This window comes from Myotis daubentonii, chromosome 14, assembly GCF_963259705.1.
Source record: "Myotis daubentonii chromosome 14, mMyoDau2.1, whole genome shotgun sequence".
In the NCBI taxonomy this organism is placed as follows: Eukaryota; Metazoa; Chordata; class Mammalia; order Chiroptera; family Vespertilionidae; genus Myotis; species Myotis daubentonii.
The window spans coordinates 54,328,730-54,350,265 of record NC_081853.1 but is presented as its reverse complement, the minus strand read 5'-3'; the positions used below and the strand labels follow the sequence as shown (position 1 = coordinate 54,350,265).

The 21,536-nt window shown below is 58.0% G+C and overlaps 1 protein-coding gene across 2 annotated transcripts in view; it reads left to right on the top strand.

The window, feature by feature from the left end:
* PDZRN3 (PDZ domain containing ring finger 3) overlaps positions 1-21,536 on the top strand; it is a 90,735-nt gene that overhangs the window by 64,388 nt on the left and 4,811 nt on the right. The window contains exons 1-5 of one of the 2 annotated variants that reach the window (XM_059664543.1): positions 2,955-3,098; positions 15,179-15,426; positions 15,805-15,892; positions 19,373-19,471; positions 20,738-20,800. In XM_059664543.1, coding sequence (XP_059520526.1) covers positions 3,030-3,098; positions 15,179-15,426; positions 15,805-15,892; positions 19,373-19,471; positions 20,738-20,800 — 567 coding nt within the window. In that variant the 5' untranslated portion in view covers positions 2,955-3,029. Of the gene's footprint in view, positions 1-2,954; positions 3,099-15,178; positions 15,427-15,804; positions 15,893-19,372; positions 19,472-20,737; positions 20,801-21,536 lie in introns of those variants that run through there. The other variant, XM_059664542.1, reaches the window with a different exon arrangement.

The following is a 21,536-nucleotide window of genomic DNA, read 5'->3' as shown; positions in this document are numbered from 1 at the left end:
CAGGTTCTTCATCGCGCTGGCGGCTGGTCGTCATGGTGACGGCTTTAAACCTGAAGGCACCTGTGCCCACCTGAGCCGCAGGTGTGGGCCTGCCCCCAGGTGTTTGCGGGGCGCCCCGACCGCAGGTGTGGGGGTGCCCGCAGGGGGTGCCCCCAGGTTGTTGTGTCTGTGCTTTCCGCCCTCCACTGGTGGCCGGACTAAGCAGGAAGCGTGAACTGCTTTTCAAGGGGCTGGGCAGCCTCGACTCCAACCCCCCACACCGTTCCATGGGGAGAACCGTCAGAGCAGGCGACTGTTTACCGAACCGTGACGTTTGCCAGAGGCAGCCTTTTCCTGCTGAAGCCAAAATGCCCCCAAAGCTTGAGTAATTCTGTTCTAAGTATTGGGGGTGGGGTGTTCTTGCCATGATATTGCTCTCTGCAAAGTTTCATTTTATGGGTCCGTAGGGCAGCATAATTCGGGGAAGGGAAGCGGGGTTCAGACTGGGGTTCACTGTCCCCGCCGCCGGTCAGAAGCCCTGAGGAAGACTGGCCTTCACCCCGGCAGGCGGTGCACACCTGTGTCCCCACCAACGCAGGCGCCTGTGCAGGAGGGCCGGGGAGGGGGGGCAGTACTGTGGATGGAACAGTGTTTCCAAGAGGTCGGCGGGGGGCAGGGCAGGTGAGCGCCGTCCTGAGTCTCCCGTCCCCTGTCCTGTCACCGGGAGCTGGACCGAGCTGGGATCCCAGGACGGGGAGAAGGCGGGGCCGGGTTTGTGAGGCCCTGGGCCACCTCTGCTGTTCACTCAGCCACGTGGCCCCGCCCCGGGCTGGACAGGTGAGGCCAGGCCCACCCCGCCCTCAGGGAGTGGGGTCCCTCACAGGGACGGCACCACTCATCCTGAAGTGGCAGGGGATGTGACGCCAAGCGTCCGAGGGTTGAGAACTAAATTGGCACAGGGGCCCGGCCAACGCTTTCTCCGGAGGCTTGTTGCGCGGAGCTGGGTGCTGGGTGGTCAGGAGAAGGGGATGGTCCCACAGGAGACACAGCGAGCCCAGGACGGGCCTGGTGGGCGGGCATGTGGGCATGTGAGCATGTGAGCACGAGGACAGGGCACGAGGACAGGCCGAGCAGAAGCTGGCGGGCTGGGGCCAGAGCTCCGGGCAGTAGAGATCCTGACGGAGAATTCCATTTCAATCCGGTGATGAGACGTCCTGGGGAGGGTTAAGGAGGAAGGAAGTGAGCGTATTCCTTTCTTGTGCCGACCGGCCGGGCTGGTGTGTGGAGGGAGCTGGGCAGGGCATCCTGCGGGCAGCAGCCACGTCCTCGGGTGACAGGTCGGAGATGTTGGGGTCACGGAGCCGTGCAGATGTTCCGGGGACGGGCTGTGGCTGAGGCGGCGGGGAGCAGCCTGGCTCCTGGTGGCGTGAGCAGCTGCGGTGCCCGTGGTCACGGCGCAGCCCGGGCAGCCAGTGTGACCCTCCTTGGATCCTGGGACACTGAGAGCCGGTGACCGGCTCCTGGACCCACAGGGCCCTTCACAGCGCCCAGCAAACAGAGGTCAGCGCCGCTGTCCGACTGTGGCCTGGCCTCCCCTGCACAGCCTGCATCCTCTGCTGCCGCCCAGGTGACCGCAGGTGACAGCCAGACCTGACGCTGCCCCCCCCCCCCCCCCCGCTGTCCTCGCCTCAACGTCAGGGCCTGAGAATCGGGACCAGGTGTGTCCGCTGGCCGCCAGCCCACGCGGGTTTCCTGGGGCCGGTTTGGTCATGTCAGAGGGGCCTGACCTCCAACTGAAAGGTGGCTTTATTCCCCGGGCCCCGCGACGCCTCCTGCGGGGACGTGGGAGGCCTCCGGAGACAGTTCGCTCTTTGTGCCGGGAAGGGGCGAAGGCCGTGGAAGCACCGTGAGCGTTTTAAACACCAGCCGCTGCCCGAGGAAGGGGTGCTGGCACCCGTGTCCTGCAGGCCGTGGGGCGAACATCTATGGATAAGGTTCCCTCCACCTTCAGTGCCAGCAATTCGTGGAGAATAAACCCCTACCTCTGAGCTCAAGAAACAAAAGGTTTTTTAAAACCGTGGAACGCCGTGGGCAGAGGCGTGAGCGTGGGGGACCCGTGCCACCTCCACCTGCCGGCGTCTCCCTGCTTTCCTGGCCCAGCAGGTGGGCACAGCTGTGGAGCCCAGCAGCCGCGCTGGCACCCCCAGGCCCCCAGGCCTGGTGCCCGCCACAGTGCCCTCGTGCCGTGGCCTTGAGACCAGCCAGCACCTGGGTGGCCGTGGGAATGGTTAGCGCTGGTGGCTCCAGGCGGCTCTGGGATCATATTTGCAACGTCCCAGCGCTGGTGACATTCTGCCCTGGGACCTGAATCACCTGCTCGCTCCCCTCCGTCCCTACCCCCTGGCCACCCCGCATGTGCACAGGTGTGTCTCACAGGTTCTCATTGTATTCACTTGGGGAGGATCTCTCCCACCACTGAGGAAAGCACTAAGCATGGTGTGAACGTTATTCAAAACGGGTCCACGCCATAAAACCCGCGGATGGGCCGTCATTACCTGCAGCATTAGGTCCGTTTTACGATATATTTAAACGGAATCTGTGCTTAGCCTCAGCGCGTCCGGGCTTCTCCTGAGAGACCTCGCTGGGAACGCAGTCCCGTTCGTCTGTCGCGCCGGCAAAGGGCTTGCGCAACTGTCAGTGTCCTTTATTATTCCCCACCGCCGGAGCGCTCGCTTGTTAATTAGAGAAATTTCAACTGTCCTCGTTGGCAATTACAGCTTCTGTGGTGGTGTCTGTTATGAATAGTCAATGAGAGCTGATTAATATGCATGAGCAGCAGTATATATACACGTGTGCGCCGGAGCACAATGCAGCTGCCAGTCGGAGGAGGGAGCGGAGTGCGCGTCTGTGCAGGCTGCGAGGGAGGCGAGGGCGGGGAGGGTGCTCGCGGCCCGTGTCCAGCGCGGCAGCTGCCTGAGGCCCCGGGCACGGAGGGCTGCTCTCCCTCCCGGGGGCTGGCGTCGGAGCCGGCCGTGGGCGCGTCTCTCAACATGGGATGCAGCCTGTGCAGCCTGCGGAAGCCAGAGGAGCAGTACCGGCTACTCTACGAAGTTTGTCAGGTAACCGTGGCCTCTTCCTCTCCTGGGGAAGGAATCAGAGAGCCTGGCGTCTATTTGTGTTCTGAACGAGACAGCCGGACTTTCCTGCATATTTCCTATTAAGTCTTGTACTTTCCGTCGCTGGGGCACTCAGGTGTCTGTCGCCGGGAGCTGGGACGAGCTGGGATCACGGGATGTGGTGGTTTGGTCTGTGATTCCTGCACAGACATCTGAACATGCAAGCAGGTGTCACAGAGCCGTGCCCCAAGGCGCCTACACCTGCCCGTGCTCCGAGCCCCAGGCAGGACGCGGTGAGCAGCGTCTACCGCACGTCCTCTCGGCAGCTTCTCCTGGCAGGACCTGTGGCTCAGACCCGCGCTCCGCTCTCGCCACGGCTGCCCCCCTTCCTCTGGGAGAATTTTAGCACCTTCAGGAGCAGGTGGCTGATCTTGGGGCTGTCACCACAGCAGGTGACTTCTGTGACTTCCTAACAACATGAAATTGCAGCGGAGAGTGAAAGGGATACTTAAAGTAGAGCCCAGTTCACTTCTCTCACATTTGGGTTGAGCGTTTTCTTCTTATCTTTTGTTTTTTATTGAATTTATCGGGGGTGACATTGGGTAATTAAGTTATATAGGTCTCAGGTGTACAGTTCTATAAAAGATCTTCTGTATCTTGTTCTGTGTGTTCACCACCCCAAGTCAAGTCCCCTTCCATCACCATTTATTCCCCTCTGAGTGTTTTCTTTGTGCACATGCCAGTCTTTTCCTGGGCTGGGAGGTTCCCATACTGCTATGAGTAACCTAAGTTGGTACGTAAGCATTTTCCCCTTAAGCCAGTGGTTCTCAACCTTCCTAATGCCGCGACCCTTGAATACAGTTCCTCATGTTGTGGTGACCCCCAACCATGAAATTACTTTCGTTGCTACTTCATAACTATAATGTTGCTGCGGTTATGAATCGTCATGTAAATATCTGATAGGCAGGATGTATTTTCATTGTGACAAATTGAACATGATTAAAGCATAGTGATAATCACAAAAACAGTATGTAATTATATATGTGTTTTCCGATGGTTTTAGGCGACCCCTGTGAAAGGGTCGTTCGACCCCCAAAGGGGTCGTGACCCACAGGTTTTGAACCGCTGCCTTAAACTCTTCTAACACCTTCAAATTTTTCTTCAGTCTTCAAAAAAATCATAATCCTGTTAAAAAGGTTTTTTGACATAGAATGTTAGAATAGGGTTGTTATAGTGAGAAAAATGTTCTTGTTTCTTCATTTATCACGATCAGTAGTATATTAATATAGTCTTTAAGGGCCGGACTTGAGTGGAAACATAATTTGATTAGCGGTCCATCGGGTGTCAGTTTTGCAAACACCACCAGAGGGCGCGTGGCGTTAAAAAGACCCTGAGACCCAGCTGGCTGTCCCTGCCTAATGATGCTCTCACCCTGGGGGAATAAAGGGGGTTTGTGTGTCTTTTCCACAGTGAGGCACAGAGACGGCCAAAACAGACCATTTGGGGCTTGACACCCCACCCCCACCCCCACCCCCCGCCAGATCTGACCAGACACGGGCATCTTTAACAAGCTTTGGACACGCAGTTCATCTCAGGACTTCAGTCTGGGGCACGGGGGAGTCTTCCCCGTCCCTCTGCGATCGGGTGGCAAAGCTGAAATCCTGAATTTGCCGAGTTACCGTGTGCCGTGAGCAGTGAGCCCAGAGCTCCGGGAGCCGGTCACCCAGGAGTGAAGCAGGAAGAACAGGGCATCACCAATGTGTGCACACGTACACCACGAACATAGGACACATACAGTGCCCAGCATGTCGTTTTCCTAACTCGGTTTTTTCCTTTTCACCATCGATGCACAAAAACATTCTTTACCGGCCGTTACTGTGCATGTATTAGTTACCCTGGCCGCCTCCAAGGGGGTCCCCCTCGCATACCCCCCCACCCCCCCGCAAATCTGTGCTCACCAGCGGCTTATTCCTGTGTTATGTGGGCTCCTCCTGCCCAGCCCCAAAGAGAGGGGGTCTGGACTCTGTTTTCCACGAGGTGGATGTCTGTGGGAATATCTCTGGCCCAAGCATCGTGCAGCGAACGGCTGATAAATGACTTCCATGTGGAGTGCACGGTGTCAGCAATTTAGGAAGCCGTCCAGATGGACTTTACGGGAAATGCCAACTGCTTTTCGGACCCGTTACCTTTGTGCCAACTAAGTAGAGTCCCCTTCTCCTATTGTTTGGGGGTCCTGAACCGTAGCATAAAGGAATTCACCAAAACACTTGCAGGAATTAATCACTGCATCCCCGCTCTTGTGACGCGAAGCCTTATTAGAGCAGAGAAACGGAGGTTTCCATAAATTACAGTTCCAGAGGTCCGGCGCGTCTGGCTCCCTCCCGTACGCCCTCCTCGCGCAGCACAAAGAGGATCAAATATTCTGGGGCTCAGGCTTGATCCTCTCCGCATCCCGGGATAATTCAAAGAGACGCTCTTCATTAGGGCCTCTGGCAGGCTGCCCGCCGCTTCTTGGGGGGCTGCTGTGAGCCTAATGATGCCGAACAATGGCTATGCCTCTGTGCGCACACACCTTATTGTACCTTTAATCACATTAGAGAAACAACAGCACGTGAAGTAGCCCAGCGCTTAGAGGGCGCTGCAAAGAGCGCGCGCACACCAGCGATCTGCGCCGGGCGAGCAGTGCCCGGAGGGTTTGGGGGTGTTCGCCTCCTGCCTGCCCGGGGGGTTGGGAGGTCAGTGGAGCTACAGCCGTTGTTTATGTTTATGCTTTTATGAGAACTGGGTGGGGGCAGGGGGGGCGGGGTCCTGGGAGACATTGAGACAGGGTCTGTGCCCATTGGAAATTTAAACGTTAAGTGAGCAGCGGCTTCTTGCTCTGAGCTCCAGCCTGTCTTGTGACTTGGCTCAGCCCTGTTAACGCAAAAGGACAAGGAGGTAGGAAGGACGATGCTTTGAGGCCGTCGAGGGGTGCCGCCTTCCGCTTGGATAAGGTAGCTGGCCCCGACCTCGTGTTCAGGGGGCAGGGAGAGCTGTGAGGCTCCAGGGCTGGGCTGGAAGCCGGCTAAGGCTGGTCACCTGGCTGTGGGGAGGGGAGGGAGGACGGGTTTGCGGGGATGGGGGTGGCTGTGGCTCCGCTGGCTTGGTGCCTCGATGCAGGCCCAGCTCTCCAGCCCTCCCTCCCGCGGTGCCCTTCCAGAACAGGGACAAGGCCAATCTGTGGGGGCTGTGAGGAGGGTCTTCAGATGGAGGCCTGGGTGGGGGAAAGAAGCGACACACTGGTCAGTATCATTCATTCCCTTCACCTCCTCTAGGTCAGCCAGAGACTCTTGGAGAACAAGGATGACTTCCCTGGTTTGACTTGGCCACAGGGAAGTCATTCTGGTTGGGATTGAGGCTTCAGATTCGAAACTGTGATAAAAAAAAAACATGTTCCCCAAAGTCTGCAGGCAAGGAAAACATATATATTCGACTTCCGTGGCATTCATCGCAGCAATCACAATGTGAATTGAGCACCTGCTGCGTGCCGCAATGTGCTGAGTGCCTACCACACGCGTCCCCTCACAGTAGCACCAAGAGGTAGGTGAGGTTATTCCCATTTCAAAGATGAAGAAACTGAGGCACAAAGGAATGGTAAATGGGGCTGGGATGCTATCTGTGCTATGATGCCCATGTCTTGAGAATTCTTCATTTCCATCAAAGCCAGTGAATCGATCACCGACATTATGGGGAACACGGATTAAAAAATTTAAAAAGTTTGCTGGCACCTCCATCAGCCTGAGAGGACCTGGGTCTGCTCCCCGACCAATGCGAGGGGCTCCCGCGGAGCCTCTGCCCTCAGTCGGGGGACAGGGTGGTGGCAAACAGAGGTGCGCCCCCGGGAGCACAGAGCCCGCTGGCCTCCCAGGCAGTGTGACGACCACGTGACTTGAGAAAGCTCACGTTCTTATGCCTATTGATAGTAACTAGCATAGCAGCTACACGCAAGGTGTGTCTCGCATGCCACTTAATGTTGGTTTTAAAAAAACAAAAACGTTGCCCAATAACTGTAACTTGCCAGAAACAAAGATGTATGTATCTGTGACCCTTGCTCTATCCGTTAGCCAGTTGGTCAGAAAAACACAGCTTCCTAAAATGGTAATCAAGTTTAAGGAAGGTTCTGGAAGCCTGACTGTATACAATCCTATTTTCGTATTCAATTAGCGCCATGCAATTCGAGATGCGTGTCTGCCTGCGAGCCGAGCGGCTGTGCGGCTGCGGAGATGCAACGGCGGGTGGCCGGGTTCGCATAGGCAGAGGGACGGTGGGTAATTGGATGGACCTAGACTTGACCTCCAGACAGCAGTGTCAAACCTGGTTTAGTGCGCTGGCAAGGAGGAGTGTGTTTGTGTAAACAGCCTGTCCATTCTGAAAGCTTTGTTTTAGAGCCGCTCTGCACCCCGAATTAGGGCAGGCCGAGCAGGTGCAGGAGAGGATGGTTGCCTCCTCCCGCCCTGACAACCTGGGGGCCCTTATTCCCAAGCCTGGCGCCCGTCCGTGGCCGGGAAAGTCGCTGTTTTCCATGTGGGGGCTTCTCTGTCACCGCCTATTGCTTGCTCTTCAGTGAACAAAGTGAACAGTGGGGGACAGGCCACTCTTAAGCTGAAGGAGGGTTAGACCAGGGCCTGCTGCCCTCTGTCTACCTGTCTCTTCTTCAGGTAAAAGCTTTAGAGACCAAGAGGAGTTCTGCTTTTCTCTTAGGATGGAAGCCTGCGAGCCACCACGCCAGCTCTGGTGCCCTTCCGAGTGCTCCCATGATGCCCCATGCACTCCTATCCCAGCACTGAGCCCTCCCATGATGCCCCAACGCGCTCCTATCCCAGGACTGAGCCCTCCCATGATGCCCCACACGCTCCTATCCCAGGACTGAGCCCTCCCATGGTGCCCCACGCGCTCCTATCCCAGGACTGAGCCCTCCCATGATGCCCCACGCGCTCCTATCCCAGCACTGGGCCCTCCCATGGTGCCCCACGCGCTCCTATCCCAGCACTGAGGCCTCCCATGGTGCCCCACGCTCTCCTATCCCAGCACTGAGGCCTCCCATGGTGCCCCACGCGCTCCTGTCCCAGCACTGAGGCCTCCCATGGTGCCCCACGCGCTCCTGTCCCAGCACTGAGGCCTCCCATGGTGCCCCACGCGCTCCTGTCCCAGCACTGGGCCCTCCCATGGTGCCCCACGCGCTCCTATCCCAGCACTGGGCCCTCCCATGGTGCCCCACGCGCTCCTATCCCAGCACTGGGCCCTCCCATGGTGCCCCACGCGCTCCTATCCCAGCACTGGGCCCTCCCATGGTGCCCCACGCGCTCCTATCCCAGCACTGGGCCCTCCCATGGTGCCCCACGCGCTCCTATCCCAGCACTGGGCCCTCCCATGGTGCCCCACGCGCTCCTATCCCAGCACTGGGCCCTCCCATGGTGCCCCACGCGCTCCTATCCCAGCACTGGGCCCTCCCATGATGCCCCCTGTGCTCCTATCCCAGCACTGGGCCCTCCCATGATGCCCCCTGTGCTCCTATCCCAGCACTGGGCCCTCCCATGGTGCCCTGGGTGCTCCTGTGTCTGGACACAGCCTTCCCGTGATGCCCTAGGCGCCCACCAGTGTATGAGTCTCCACCTCGCCTCTCCTCACCCCCACTCCCAGATTCATGGTGCCTTAAGGGTATTCTCACATTTTTCCCCTCTTTCATTGCAAAAGGGGGTGGAGGGATGGAATCTCATTTTTACTTGCGTTCTGTCTCAAGGTACAGAAATTCCTCCAGGGCAGCCGTTCTCAAACGTAAACACGCATCTCAGCCCCCTGGAGGGCTTGTCAGTACCTGAGCCTGTGCTCCACCAGGATTTAGGTGCTGCTGGTGCGGGGACCACCCTCTGCTCTAGGAGCTACACGGAGGGTTACCTGTGCACAGACGGGGGTGGATGGAGGAAAGGACAGGAGGGAGGAGGAGAGAGGACCGGAGGGCACCTAGAGCACAGGCCGCTTCGGTCTTCCTCATGCCGACTTACTCATCGCCCTGGCCGAGCCGTTCTGGTGGCTGCGCATCCTGCCAACACTTGGAATTGTCCTGCTCTTCACTTTTCCAACGTAGTGGCTCTGCAGAGGCGGCTCACGCCGGTTACACTGGCTTTACCCTGACTGCTCATGAAGGTGCCTGTTTTATGTCCTAGCGGTACGTCGGCCACTCTGAGTGGGGCAGCACCTGTTCGGGCTCCGCCGGTTCTCCGTTGGGGTTTTCATCTCCTTCTCTTGGTGGCAGGACCTTAAAAGCAGCCTGCCTGGACTCTCGTCGTCCGTCAGATCTGAGTGGCCAGCATTCCCTCCCCGTGTGTGGCTTGTGTTTGCCTTCTCTTCATGGCGTCTCCCATGGACCCGAATCCTGTCACTGACTGGAGTCCGATACCCGTCCTTTCTCACGGCGTGTGCTCCTAGTGTGAGGACATACGCTCTCGGCCGTGATTTGTTCTAAAAGTGTTACATGACTGTCGCCTTTCGCAGCTGTTTTCAAATAGGATGGGATGTAAGGCTGGATCTGACTTGACTTGTTAAGTATGGTTTTGCCGCCAGGGACCTCGTACCTTGTCTCAGACCCACGTGTTTAGCTGAAACACAGCCACCAGTGCCCATCCCCCCAGCGGCCCATCTCCGGAAGCATCAGACACAAACAGCGCCAGGGTCAGCCCTCTCCCTCTGAACCTCCGCTCTTTCAAAAGCGGGCTGCGTCCTTGCCCCGGCCTTAAGGGTGACATAACCAGAACCCCACCCCATCCCGCTCCCCGCCATCCCCTCTGGAAACCCCTACCTCTTCTCATCTTCTAATTGCATTATCAAGTGTTTGGCCCATTAATTCCTTCCCAGAGGACCGGCTTCTGGTTGGTTTCTAGCAAATCCTACCCACGTCTCATAAATCATCGTAGGAAACGCTGCCGGTCCTTCTCCGTCACGGGGACTAGAGCCCACCCGCTCATGCCCGGGCCCCTGCCGACGGCAAAGCAGTCCCTTTAGCTTCCTCCCCGAGCCTCCCTGACAGTCCGGCAGCGAGAGCCTTCAGACTTGGGCGCTGGCCAGCCTTCCGCCGGGGTGTTCTGTGGCCCAGCGCGCTGGCACGCGCTCAGGTACCGAAACAAAGTGTCTCCAGGTGGCTAGAGGCTGAGACTGAGGGGGGAGGGGCGTGTCTGCAGGACCCACTGCCCGATGTGATGCTCTCATGTGACTAAACTGAGGGCCAGAAACTGAAGTCGAGATGCTTTAACCCGGGTCTCATAGCGGGTGAAAGGTCCTGGAACCACGCGGTGACATTCCTACGTTAAAAGTCGCCATCCATCTTCAGTGTCTAGAGTGCGCCCCCAATTTACAGATGAGGAAACTGGGGCCAGAAAGGATCAGTGGTTTCTTCTGACAAGAGTGTCCTATCTTATTCCTGGGTCTCGAGTGCTCAGCAGCCTTTCTGTTCAAAGGGGACCAGGGCGCTCCCCGCGGCAGGTGGCGCTGGGCCTCGGCTCCCTGCGGGCAGGACCCACCGGGGTCGGGGCTGCCAAACGGCTGTTCCGTTTGAGGCTCTGAACCAGGCAGGTCTGCACCCACCGAGGGCCCTGGTGAGAGTTCACCCCACCTGGCTCTGCAGGTGAGCAGAGCCTCGGGTTGGGGTGCTGCCAGGCGCTGCGGGCGTGCGCCCCGTCTGCCAGGTCCCCGTGTGGTCACTGCAGGTCCCTTCACCTTCTCCTCAGTCAGATTCCCAGTGGCTGAGCCCACGGACTCCCTGTGGCTGAAATCCGAGTGGGGGCTCCCATCAAGTGACCCTCACTACTGGGGGTGTTGGTTGTCCCCCCGGGTTCTCTTTCGTCAAAGGAGGAACTGGAGGCTCAGGGGACACCTGGCCCCGCGGTACATCTCGCTGGGGGAGGGGCAGTGCGGTCTAGGTCAGCACTTCTCTCACCCGTCCAGTGCCGCTGTCGGTGCAGGGGGCGCTCCAGGCTCACCCCGAGTTCCAGGCGTCTCCCCATGGTGCCCCGTCCTGTAACTACCTATGTCACCACAGGGGTGATATCACTCCAAGAGTCTTTGTAACCCCAGCTAGATCAGGCCTTAAAACCTTTTACTTTTCAGTGTATGGTTTATTGTCATCTCTTGCTTCCAATGGAATCTACGTTTTAATTAGTTTGGAAACATAGGTGTGATATTTTACAGAATGAGATCACTGCCCCTATATTTAATTAAATGAACCCCATAAAAGTTGGGTTTTATCCAGGGGCATAATTGACAATAGGCTGGATTTGAAATTGCATTAGCATTTACCCTGGGTCATTAGCACATGAGATAGAAATAGATGGTGACCACGGGGCGCGGGTCCTCAGAAACCAATGTCTTCCCATAAAAAGACACTGATTTTTTAATTTGGAGAGAGTAGACCGTCCTTCCCAAATACCGTATTTACACATACCCTGCCCTGCTTGCACTCCGGCCCTGGAGACCTTCACAAGGTTGCGGCTCCTGTTCGGAAAGGTGAGCCGGGTGTGTGAGGGCCTCTCCCCGCGGGCTTCCTCGGGAGACGGTGAGAGTGGAGCCTGTGTCTGGGCTCGGGCTCGGCTGGTGTCCCAGCGAGTGCGGCGGGGCGCAGTCTGGCTGTTGTAGTGAAATGCTGCCCACCGTGCCTCGCACCGTGCTGCGGCCTCACTTCTGCCCGAGGAGCTCTCTCACGGGGCACGCCAGGAGGGGACACGTCTCAGGAACCACAGCAGGTGCTTCTGGGAACGAGACAGACAGATGGACAGGTGGGCTGTCAGTAAAATGTACCCCCAAATGGGCAAGCCCCCCGCTCCGCGTTAGTCCTCAGCACGTGGGAAGGGGCAGCGGGCACGTGACCCGGGCAGGAATCGCCGCACGCCCTCAGTACGATCGTCTGGTCTCGTCTCGTCTCGGGAGGCCTCCCGCTAAAGGACACTGGAGTCCCTTAGTGTCACGTCGTATTCGCAGCTGTGATGTGAGCCCAGAGACAGGCTGATTGGATTTCCACCGTAATTGCACCTGCATACCAGAGCCTGCGGTGAATTACTTAAGCATTTAATTTATAATAAAGATGAACTTGGCAATCAGCATTTCTCGTTCCAAAACGTTCCACTTACTAGGCCGTAGAGCCGCGTAAACTGTTGTAAAAGCCGTCTGCTCCACTGGGCGATATTGCACCTGACCGCCCGCTGCGCCTGGACGCGTGTTCCTCCTGCGATGGAGGCCGCCGCCGCCCCCTAACGAGGCTGCCGTGCTCACCCCGGGAGTAGGGGCTGTCGTTCTCGGTTGGCTGGCGGCATGAGTCATCACCTCGCCGAGTCTCCCAGGGATGCGATTCCGAGATGACAGTGTAATAAGTGTTATGTGCACAAGGTAATTCAAAACAAATTTGGCTGCAAGAATGGATCGTCTGGGTTAGTGACTGCCGCCTCGTCTCATCGGCTGTTAGGAGAGCGTAATGATACCGCGACGCCTTGTCGAGAGCTTGTGCGGCAAGCGGCGAGTCCGGTGCCATTTATCTGTCGCGCCCCTAACGAGTCCCTAGAAAGTCAAGGACTGGAGGCATTAATGTGGGTGTCGGTGGCCGGGGACGCGAGATGGGCAGGGAGGGAGCCTCTCCCTGTACAGAAGCTATTCAGGCCCCTGGACGAGGCTGCATTTTGCGCCTTTGATTTATAGATGATTGTCTCCTGGGAAAAGGTGACTATCCTGGTAACGGGTCCCCAGCGGCCCCCTGGTTTCTTAGTAAATTCTTATCCCTTAGACTAGCGGTTCTCAACCTCCTGGCCCTTTAAATACAGTTCCTCATGTTGTGACCCAACCATAAAATGATTACCGTTGCTACTTCATAACTGTAATGCTGCTACTGTTATGAATGTTATAATGTAAATATCTGATATGCAGGATGGTCTTAAGCGACCCCTGTGAAAGGGCCGTTCGACCACCAACGGGGTCGCCACCCACAGGTTGAGAACCGCTGGCTTAGACGTTATACCCAGATTATCCCATGAAGCCTCATAAAGCCCCCAACCCTTCAGTGACATTCATGCTGTCGATGAGACAGGGAGACAGAGAGAGGACCGTTACATTGCCCAAAGCCCCCATGAGGGCGCCGGCCATGGCCCGACCCCAGAGGCGGTCCCTGTGCAGCCATCTGAGCCGGGAGGAAGGAAGGGGTCCCCGGTGTGTGGAGGGGCTTAGCGGAATGTGTGAGGTGAACAGGTGTGTGGCCTCCAGCTGTGACATTGCTCCCTCAGGCACAGTGGTCAGAACTGGGATTCTGAGGATCCAGCTAAAGGGTTCAGCCCTATTCAGCAGGGATGGGGTCGGGATGGTCCGCTGGTTCAGAAAGCTAGGAAGAATTCCTTTGCGTCCTTTCATTCTTTTCTCCAAGGAGGAACGGCAAAGACCGTTGTGTGCTAAGCCCCGTGTTCCCACCCTCCAGGGTGGAGGCCTTAAGAGGCGGTGGCCCCGCCATTCCCCTATTCACTGGTGCCCTGAGCCTTCGTGTGGCCCGAGTAACTCCCTTGTGACATAAGGAAATTACTTAAATAGACTGAATCCGAATCATCCATGATCCCGCCGGCCTGGTTCATCTGGGTTCGTTACAGGGGACGAACCCGGCATCTGTTCCTTGTTCCTCAACCCCAGGCTGTTTACAAGGCGTCCCCGCCTCGGGGTTCTTGTCCCGGAGGGGGCTGACAGGGCTTAGGAAAAAGTAGGAAAGGAGCTGCAGAAACAGTATCCGTGGTCGGTTCTGCTCGGACCAAGAGAAGCGGAAGTTGTCTGCCCTGTGGAGAAGGGACCTAGTGTGTGTGCCTTGAAGTCGGAGATACTGAGGGGGGAGATGTGCATGCCAGACAGGAAACGGGTCGGTGTTCGTCCTGGCACTTACGAGTACACACTAACGGCATGCCTACTGGGAGAAGGTAGTGTGCATCTAAGGGGTTTAAACTCAGGATTAAATTGCCGTGCGAGTGATGTCAATTTGCCAGTTTCTCCGCAGGGAAGGTTTGAGAAGCAGGGGGACTTGGGGAGGTAGCTATTCCGCAGCACGGTCCCTATACCACAATCCTATACTTGCCTTTAAGAAGCAAACCAACCACTCGGGGGAGATACGGAAGTAGTTCGGAGCCTGGTGGTGGCGTCCGTGTGGTGCCGTCACTAGATGTAACCAAACTACGGGACATGATGTCGTGTTCCTCCGCCGAGGGGGGTATGAGGGGGCGGGGGGGAGGAAGCGGCTGGACTTCCGTGTTGCTGGGAGCGACTTCATTTTCTAGAAACGGTGCTGGCTGTGTGTCCTCTCGTGTGAGTTGTTCTGGACGTAGCCGGGGTGAGTGAGTTCTGAGGGTGCCACTAGAGAGAATCCGGGGCACAGCACCGACATTCTAACCACCGGGCGGCCTCTGTGGTTACTGGACGCTCTGGGGAGGGCGGTGAGGACTGGGGCGAGAAGGGCAGATGCAAGGGCTGCGCACACTCAGAAAAACCCAGCAACTACACTGGCTGCTGGGCTTCCCAAGCGTCGGCCATCCGAGCTCCTTGGAGTTACCGCCGTATCCACCTGTGGCCTGTGAGTCCCTTCATATTTCCAACTGGCCTTTTAAAGAGAAACAAAAGGGATTCATTTCAAAAGGAAGCTCCCTGTCACTCGCAGGAAAGGAGCAGTCACGCCACCTGGCACACGCTGGGGAAACGCGCGCCATTACCGTGTGACAGCGTGATTAATTCCAGTCGCTGTCACTCCTGATGACGGCGCTGAGCCTGCGGCCGGGCCCTTCTCTCCGGCGAGATGACGCGCTGGTGTTACAGACATTCCAGTAGGAAGCCAGGGCGTCCCGCTGGGGATCTGGTATTGATGCCACATCCGCAGACCTGCCAACCGGCCCCTCCCACCAGGCCTTCTTCCCCGGAGACCTGAGATGGAGGGCGAGCATGGGGACCCGACATCCCCACGTGCCCTCCCGCTGGCCGCTTGCACGTGAAAACCGTCTTTCAGGTTCTGCTTACTGAGCATCGTGTCCCCCTCAATATTTCGACAGGTCAACGGCAAAGACTTATCCCGAGCAACGCATGACCAGGCCGTGGAGGCGTTCCGGACGGCCAAGGAGCCGATCGTGGTGCAGGTGCTGCGGCGGACGCCCCGGGCCAGGGCCTTCCCGGCGCCGTCGGAGGCGCAGCTGGTGGACGCGGGCACCCAGACCGACATCACCTTCGAGCACATCATGGCCCTCTCCAAGCTGTCCCCGCCCAGCCCGCCCGCGCTGGGGCCCTACCTCCTGCCCGAGGAGTAAGTCCCACCCGTGCCTCCCTCCAGGGTTCCCATGCTGCACTCTCTTGTTTATGGAGGTGATAAATTGAATCCTGTGACATATTAATTTCTTTATTATAAGCCTGGAGCAGAGTTATTCAAATTATATCCAAAGAGCAAAATTACTTACTAATGTCGTAAAAGTTGTTTCGGGATAAGATTTAATCACCGCAAGTGGCGGCGGGAGGGGATGCGGGCGGTGCTTCTTATAGACACAAAGCGAGGGGCCCCACAGGCGTACCCACGCGCCCCCCAAGCTGGGAAACAGCGGGAGGTGTGGGTGATGGGCCGGACCTGCTACCGGCCCGGCGGGCCGGTGACCGCAGGGGCACCTCACAGCTGCGCCTCTCCTTGCAGGCACCCCTCGGCCCACGAGTACTACGACCCCAGCGACTACCTGGGCGGCGCCCACCAGGACCTGGACAGGGAGGAGCTGGAGCTGGAGGTGAGGGCGCTGGTGTGGGGGCCACGGGAACACTAGTCAGTTCTCCAGACGCACAGACCGGGGCTCCCAGCGAATTTCCTTCCAAAGAACAACCGCCCGCTGTTCCAAAGGCATCAGAGAAGCAGACCCCGGGGCCTGGGGTCCTCTCAGTACCTGCAACACAGAGGCCAGTTGGCATTACACGGCGTCTGGAATCTTCCGTCCTCTTTGGCCTCCGATAACACATAAGGGCAGAGCTATGGATCTGCTGAATTTCTGCGAGATCCGTGTTGGAAAACCCCCGGCCCGCGAGTCCGTGGGCAGCCCTGTTGGGGGGCGTGGCGGGCCCCTGCGCTCGGTCACCTGTGCTCGAGCGTGAGCGTGAGGAGTGGCGACTCAGGGGCGAGGGAGGCGCTCACGGCAGTGCCCGAGGGTGCGCAAGAGCCAGGAGGGTCGGTTATGTCACTTCCCACGCCCGGAGCAGGACTGGCTGCCCTGTCTTTGGAATAATTCAAATAATTAAAAAACACACGTCAATGCGGCTCTGGGGCCTGGTGGCCGGGCCCCGTTGTGGAGGGAGAAAAGCCTGCTCCACGTCCAGGCGTCCAGCGGGAACGAGCCCCGCGGGGGTCCCACGGGAGGACCGTGCGGAGCGCGTGGGGGCGTCCTGGGGGCAGGCGCACAGGAGGGCGGTGTCCTCTCAGAAAGCAGGCGGGATGTCCCATTCACGTCAGCGTCAGGTCCCTGCTCTTGGGAAACCGCTTCCGGGTAAAAGGGCGATGCTCGCGCACACCCAGAGTCGAGCGCCAAACTCACCCAGAAGTTTCCACAGGCTGAACACCTGCCCTAGACACTCCTGTCGGCAGTTCCGAGAGAAGGCAGGCGCCTGAGGCGGCTTTGTCCTTCATCTGTTTTAATTCCCCATTTGGTGTATCAGTGGCTCCTCCCCAGTCACCTGGGCTCCGCTGACGTGATTCTGACAGCAGCCAGGGGGCGCTGCTTCCCCCAAGGCCTGGGGGGCGCTCCTCACGGGTCCCTGGAGTAGGTGACAGGGCACTGGGGGGGCACAGGATGCCCAGCCTCAGCCTCCCAGGCACAGCACGGGCTCCTCCAGATCCTTCGCTGGTCAGCCCTGAGTGCCCCCCACCCCAGCACCTTCTCAGGGCCCTCCCAGTGTCAGGGGGACTTTGCACCACCACCAGCCCCAAGCCCTCCCAGCTGCTGCACAGCCTGCACGGCACGTCCCCGAGGAGGCGACCCCTCCATGCAAAGCCCCTTCCCCGACCCCCCGGCACCACCTCCTGCCTGCTTCTGGCTCCCCCAGAATCCAGGCCCACGAGAGCTGGGCTCTGGTCCGACTCATTCACACTCCTCCTGCCTGGGCCACGCTGGCCTGGCCTGGGCACCAGCAAATACTTGCTGAATGGAGGCGTCAGGGCCGTGGTTCCCTATCCCGAATGGAAGGTGAATGGAAGGTCAATTGAAGGTGAATGGAAGGTCAATTGAAGGTGAATGGAAGGTCAATTGAAGGTGAATGGAAGGTCAATCGAAGGTGAAGGAAAAAGCAGCCTTTTAGAGGCAGCTCTACATCCCACCTAGCACCTGCTGAGAGAAAGTATTGAGATAATTTAAAGAAACGTGCAGAGCAGCGTCCTGGACCAATAGGGAAGAGTTGTGACCCGCCTTCCTACAGGTAGATCAGCCGTCACCCCGGTCCTTGGGGCCCTCGGAGGAAAGTGCCTGACGGGGACGGGGACCGGAGAGCGTGGCTCCCGCGGGGAGGGGCCTCTTCACTCTCGTAATTGGACTAGCGTTTCAGTCGTATCTGAAATGTCAGGCGGGGCCGCTCCTTGTTATCCAGGGATCCATCTACCGATAAGCCACAGGACCGAGGCGGGCTGTAACCCAGCGCGGCCGTGCATTATTCATTCCATTCGATTCACGGTCTTGGGAAGCGTGCCTCCGTCTTCACGGGCAGATGTGTGACCCCCTCCGTGCCCGCGGTGGTGTGCTCACCGTCAAAAGCAAACGTTGAGAGTGTGCAAAACCCCCGATAACTTCGGGGAATTGTCACTTCCCCCGAGCCCCCAGATACCGCGTCTGGTTAGAAATTGTCCGATAGCCACCCTCATCCCCCGGCCAGCACCGCAGTGAGGACACAGGCTGGGACGCCATGATGAGCTCCGAGGAAGCCGCTAGAAAGAGGCAGAGCTGGGATCTGAGGTCATCACAGCCCCGACTCTCCCCCACATGACACTCCACCGGGCACCGGAAAGGCAGAGGCGCTGGGAATAGTCAGGTCGTGGCGATGCTCATAGAACTTGTCATGGTTTCCCGTGACGCCCCAATAAAACGTGAGTTCTCACGGGGCCCTCGCTGGTCCAGCCTTACCATCCGCCACACTCAGCCCGCCCCTGGTCCTGGCACACAGAGCATTGCCCCCCCGCCCCCCCCGGGGCCAGGACCGCGGTGCCTGAAGTTCTGCCTCACGGCGTCCATGGCAGTGGGCACCCTGCCTTTCCCAGGGAGGGTTAGGAAGCAGCTGCTACACAACCGCTTTGAGCTTCACCCCAAAGACAGAACCCTCCTCACCCCCCTCCACCAAGAGCCTGGAGGGAAGAATTTGTCCCCAAAGACAGTGGCTCAGAGACCCCAACTCAGAGCCCCTCCTCTCGGATTGTTGAGCAGATAACACTAAATCCAGACCCAGGGGCCTGCCGCAGGGAGAGCACCCCAGGCAGCCCTTCCCATGGGCAGCGGCTGCGGCTGCAGAATCGTGCCTGGTGCGGGCTGCACCCAGGAGAGGGCAGCGAGGCCGGTCAGCTCGCTCAGGGCCCCGTACTTCCTCCCGGGCCCCGACAGTCGCCAGAGCTGACTTCGCTCTGCGGCAGGACTAACTGGCAGATACGGCTGCGTCCCCTGTGCTCAGGTGTCTCATAGTCGGGCTCTCACCTTATTTAATTTGCAGGACTAGCGGCTGAAAGTAATTTCCGGACTATGACTGTGACAGCTGCTGTGGGGAGCAGTCATTGCTGCGATCGCGTTACCCTCCTTTCTCGGATCACTTTCCGTGTGATCTGTTCGCAAGTTCTGTTCCTGTGAATAGTAAGGCAACACAACCTGCAGTCATCTAACCAAACGCATTGAGACGTGAAACGGCCGGACGGTGGGGAACGTGGAAATATTCTTATTTGTGGCAGACGTGGAAGGAATGCTTTTTAAAGCCCCCGACCTCTTGATGTTGAGTGAAATATGGGTAATTTTTCTTTGCGGGGATCAATAGAATAACTATTTCCAAAATGACTTTCTATTGACTGAAAGGTCAGAAATGCCGTGTGCATTGATCCTGAGTCCATAATCGCTTTGGGTTTGGTAAGGTAGCTCCTCTCCTAGTCGGCTGCAAAGAAAACCAGTCCATCATTTAAACGAACTATTTTTACAGCACCTGAGGCCCCGGCGGCCGCCCCGCGGGCGGGGGTCTCACGGGGCCTCTCTCGGCAGGAGGTGGACCTGTACCGCGCCAACAGCCAGGACAAGCTGGGCCTCACGGTGTGCTACCGCACGGACGACGAGGACGACCTGGGCATCTATATCAGCGAGGTAGGAGGGCAGCTCTTCACAGCCACCACATCGGGACCGAGAGAGGGGGTTTTTCTTTCTTTCATGTGGTGACCAGCCCTAACTCTGCCTCACTGAGTCCCTTGGAAAGACACAGACACGCTTCTCTGTCCCTTTCATCACACCCCATGGAGCCCCATCTTTCCTGGGGTTATGTTCCGCTGTCGGCACAGACGGCGACATTGCCCCGGGGAAGCCTGCAGGCCGGCCATAAGATGGTTGTGTGTGCTCCACCCCGAGGGAGCGGCCGACGCTCATTTCCAGTCTCGTGTTCTGGGCCGGTGGGATCCCTCCCACTGCCACGTGTTTGTCTGTCTCTCTTCTTCCTTTTGGTGGAATGTGTGTAGTCAAAGTCCTAGAAGTTGCATGGACTTCAGAGCAGGTAGGCAGAAGTTGTCTGATCTTCTAGAGAAGACTGCACAGCCAGTGACCCCAGCGCGATGCCGGGCGCTCACGTCTGCAAGCACGGAAACCGTTCTGTCGGGAACGGAACCTGTCTCGATGGCATGAGCGTGGGTGTGTCGGACCGGCTCAGTAACCTTCCCTCTGAGTTCATGTTCTCCATCCACCACGCTCCAGTGGGCCCGTCAGCACTGCCATCAGGGTCTCTTTCCCACAGTCAGTCCTCATGTCTCAAGTATGCTTCAATGGTTTTTTTGGGGGGGGTTTCTTTGTTTCATTTTTAATATATTTTTGTTGATTTCAGAGAGGAGGGGAGAGGGAGAGAGAGATAGAAACACCAATGATGGGAGAGAATCATTGATGAGCTGCCTCCTGCACACCCCCCCACCAGGGATGGAGCCTGCAACCCGGGCATGCACCCTTGACTGGAATTGAACCCGGGACCCTTCAGTCCACAGGCCGACGCTCTAGTCACTGAGCCAAACCACTTCAGTTTTAAAGTTATTTTTTCAAAATTGATTAGAAACATTTGGTAAAATAATCGAGGCACGGTTGCTAGTCACCGTAGTGATTTTCATTTCTCTGCAGCAAGAGTCCGCTGTGCCTCACGTCTCCAAGGCCGGCAGGGCCAGGACACGGGGCTGTGGGACAGGGTTGCCAGGCAGGGACCAGAGGACTCGCCCTGGGAAGTGCTTGGAGACGTGGACCGACCCATGTTTGCTCCCTTGCATCACGCGGGTCCTGTGTAGGCACGAGCCTGGCTGTGTCAGCGCCCGCCTTTGGGCCATTGTGTACGTGCGCGTTGAACTATCCGCCGGGTGCTGAGATGGTCACTGTTTTTTCCAGATCGACCCCAACAGCATCGCCGCTCAGGACGGGCGCATCCGAGAAGGCGACCGCATCATCCAGGTAGGTCGGCCTCGCCCCTGCCCTTCCGTGAAGATCAGACTGGTTGTAGTGACAGCTCAGGGTTAAAGAATGGGGGCCACAAACCAGGGGTGTAGGGAGGCCAGACGCGTTAACTTAGTGGGTGAAGCCCAGCCCTGGACAGTAAGTGCACAGGGAGTGGTGAGGACAGAGACAGTGAGGACAGAGACAGTGGGGACAGGGCACCCCGTCAAGAGGGCAGCGCCCCACACCCCAGCAGGAGCTAGCTCACCTCGTGCTCTGAGCTACTGTGCTTAGATCTGTCGTGACATTCCTCACCGTGAGTGATTCTGTCATTTTCCACTGCTTATTCAACATTCCTTCAACCCAAGACCAACCCAAACCTTGGCTGCTCAGGGCCCCCATCTTATGGAGTGCCCCCAGACCTTCAGGACGGCTCAGCCTTCCTGTGGTTGCTGTGGGCTTCCAACAGCATCTACCATCTAGCATGGCCCCCTCCTCTCAGCCACCCCATTTCTCCTTGGTAACCGAGAGCCATCACCCCAGTCAGCCCTCCACGGGCCTGTTGGGCACAGGCGTAAGGAGTTGGTGGGAGGCTCAGTGGGACCAGCCATGTCCCCTGGAGGAATCGCCCACCCTGGGGCTGACACCTCCAGACCAGCAGAGCCCCAAATTCTGAGGACAAGAAGCCGAACTCCTGCGGGAGGGTGACCAGGGGTGATGGTGAGAGAGCCCCTCCCACTGACCGTCTGTCCTG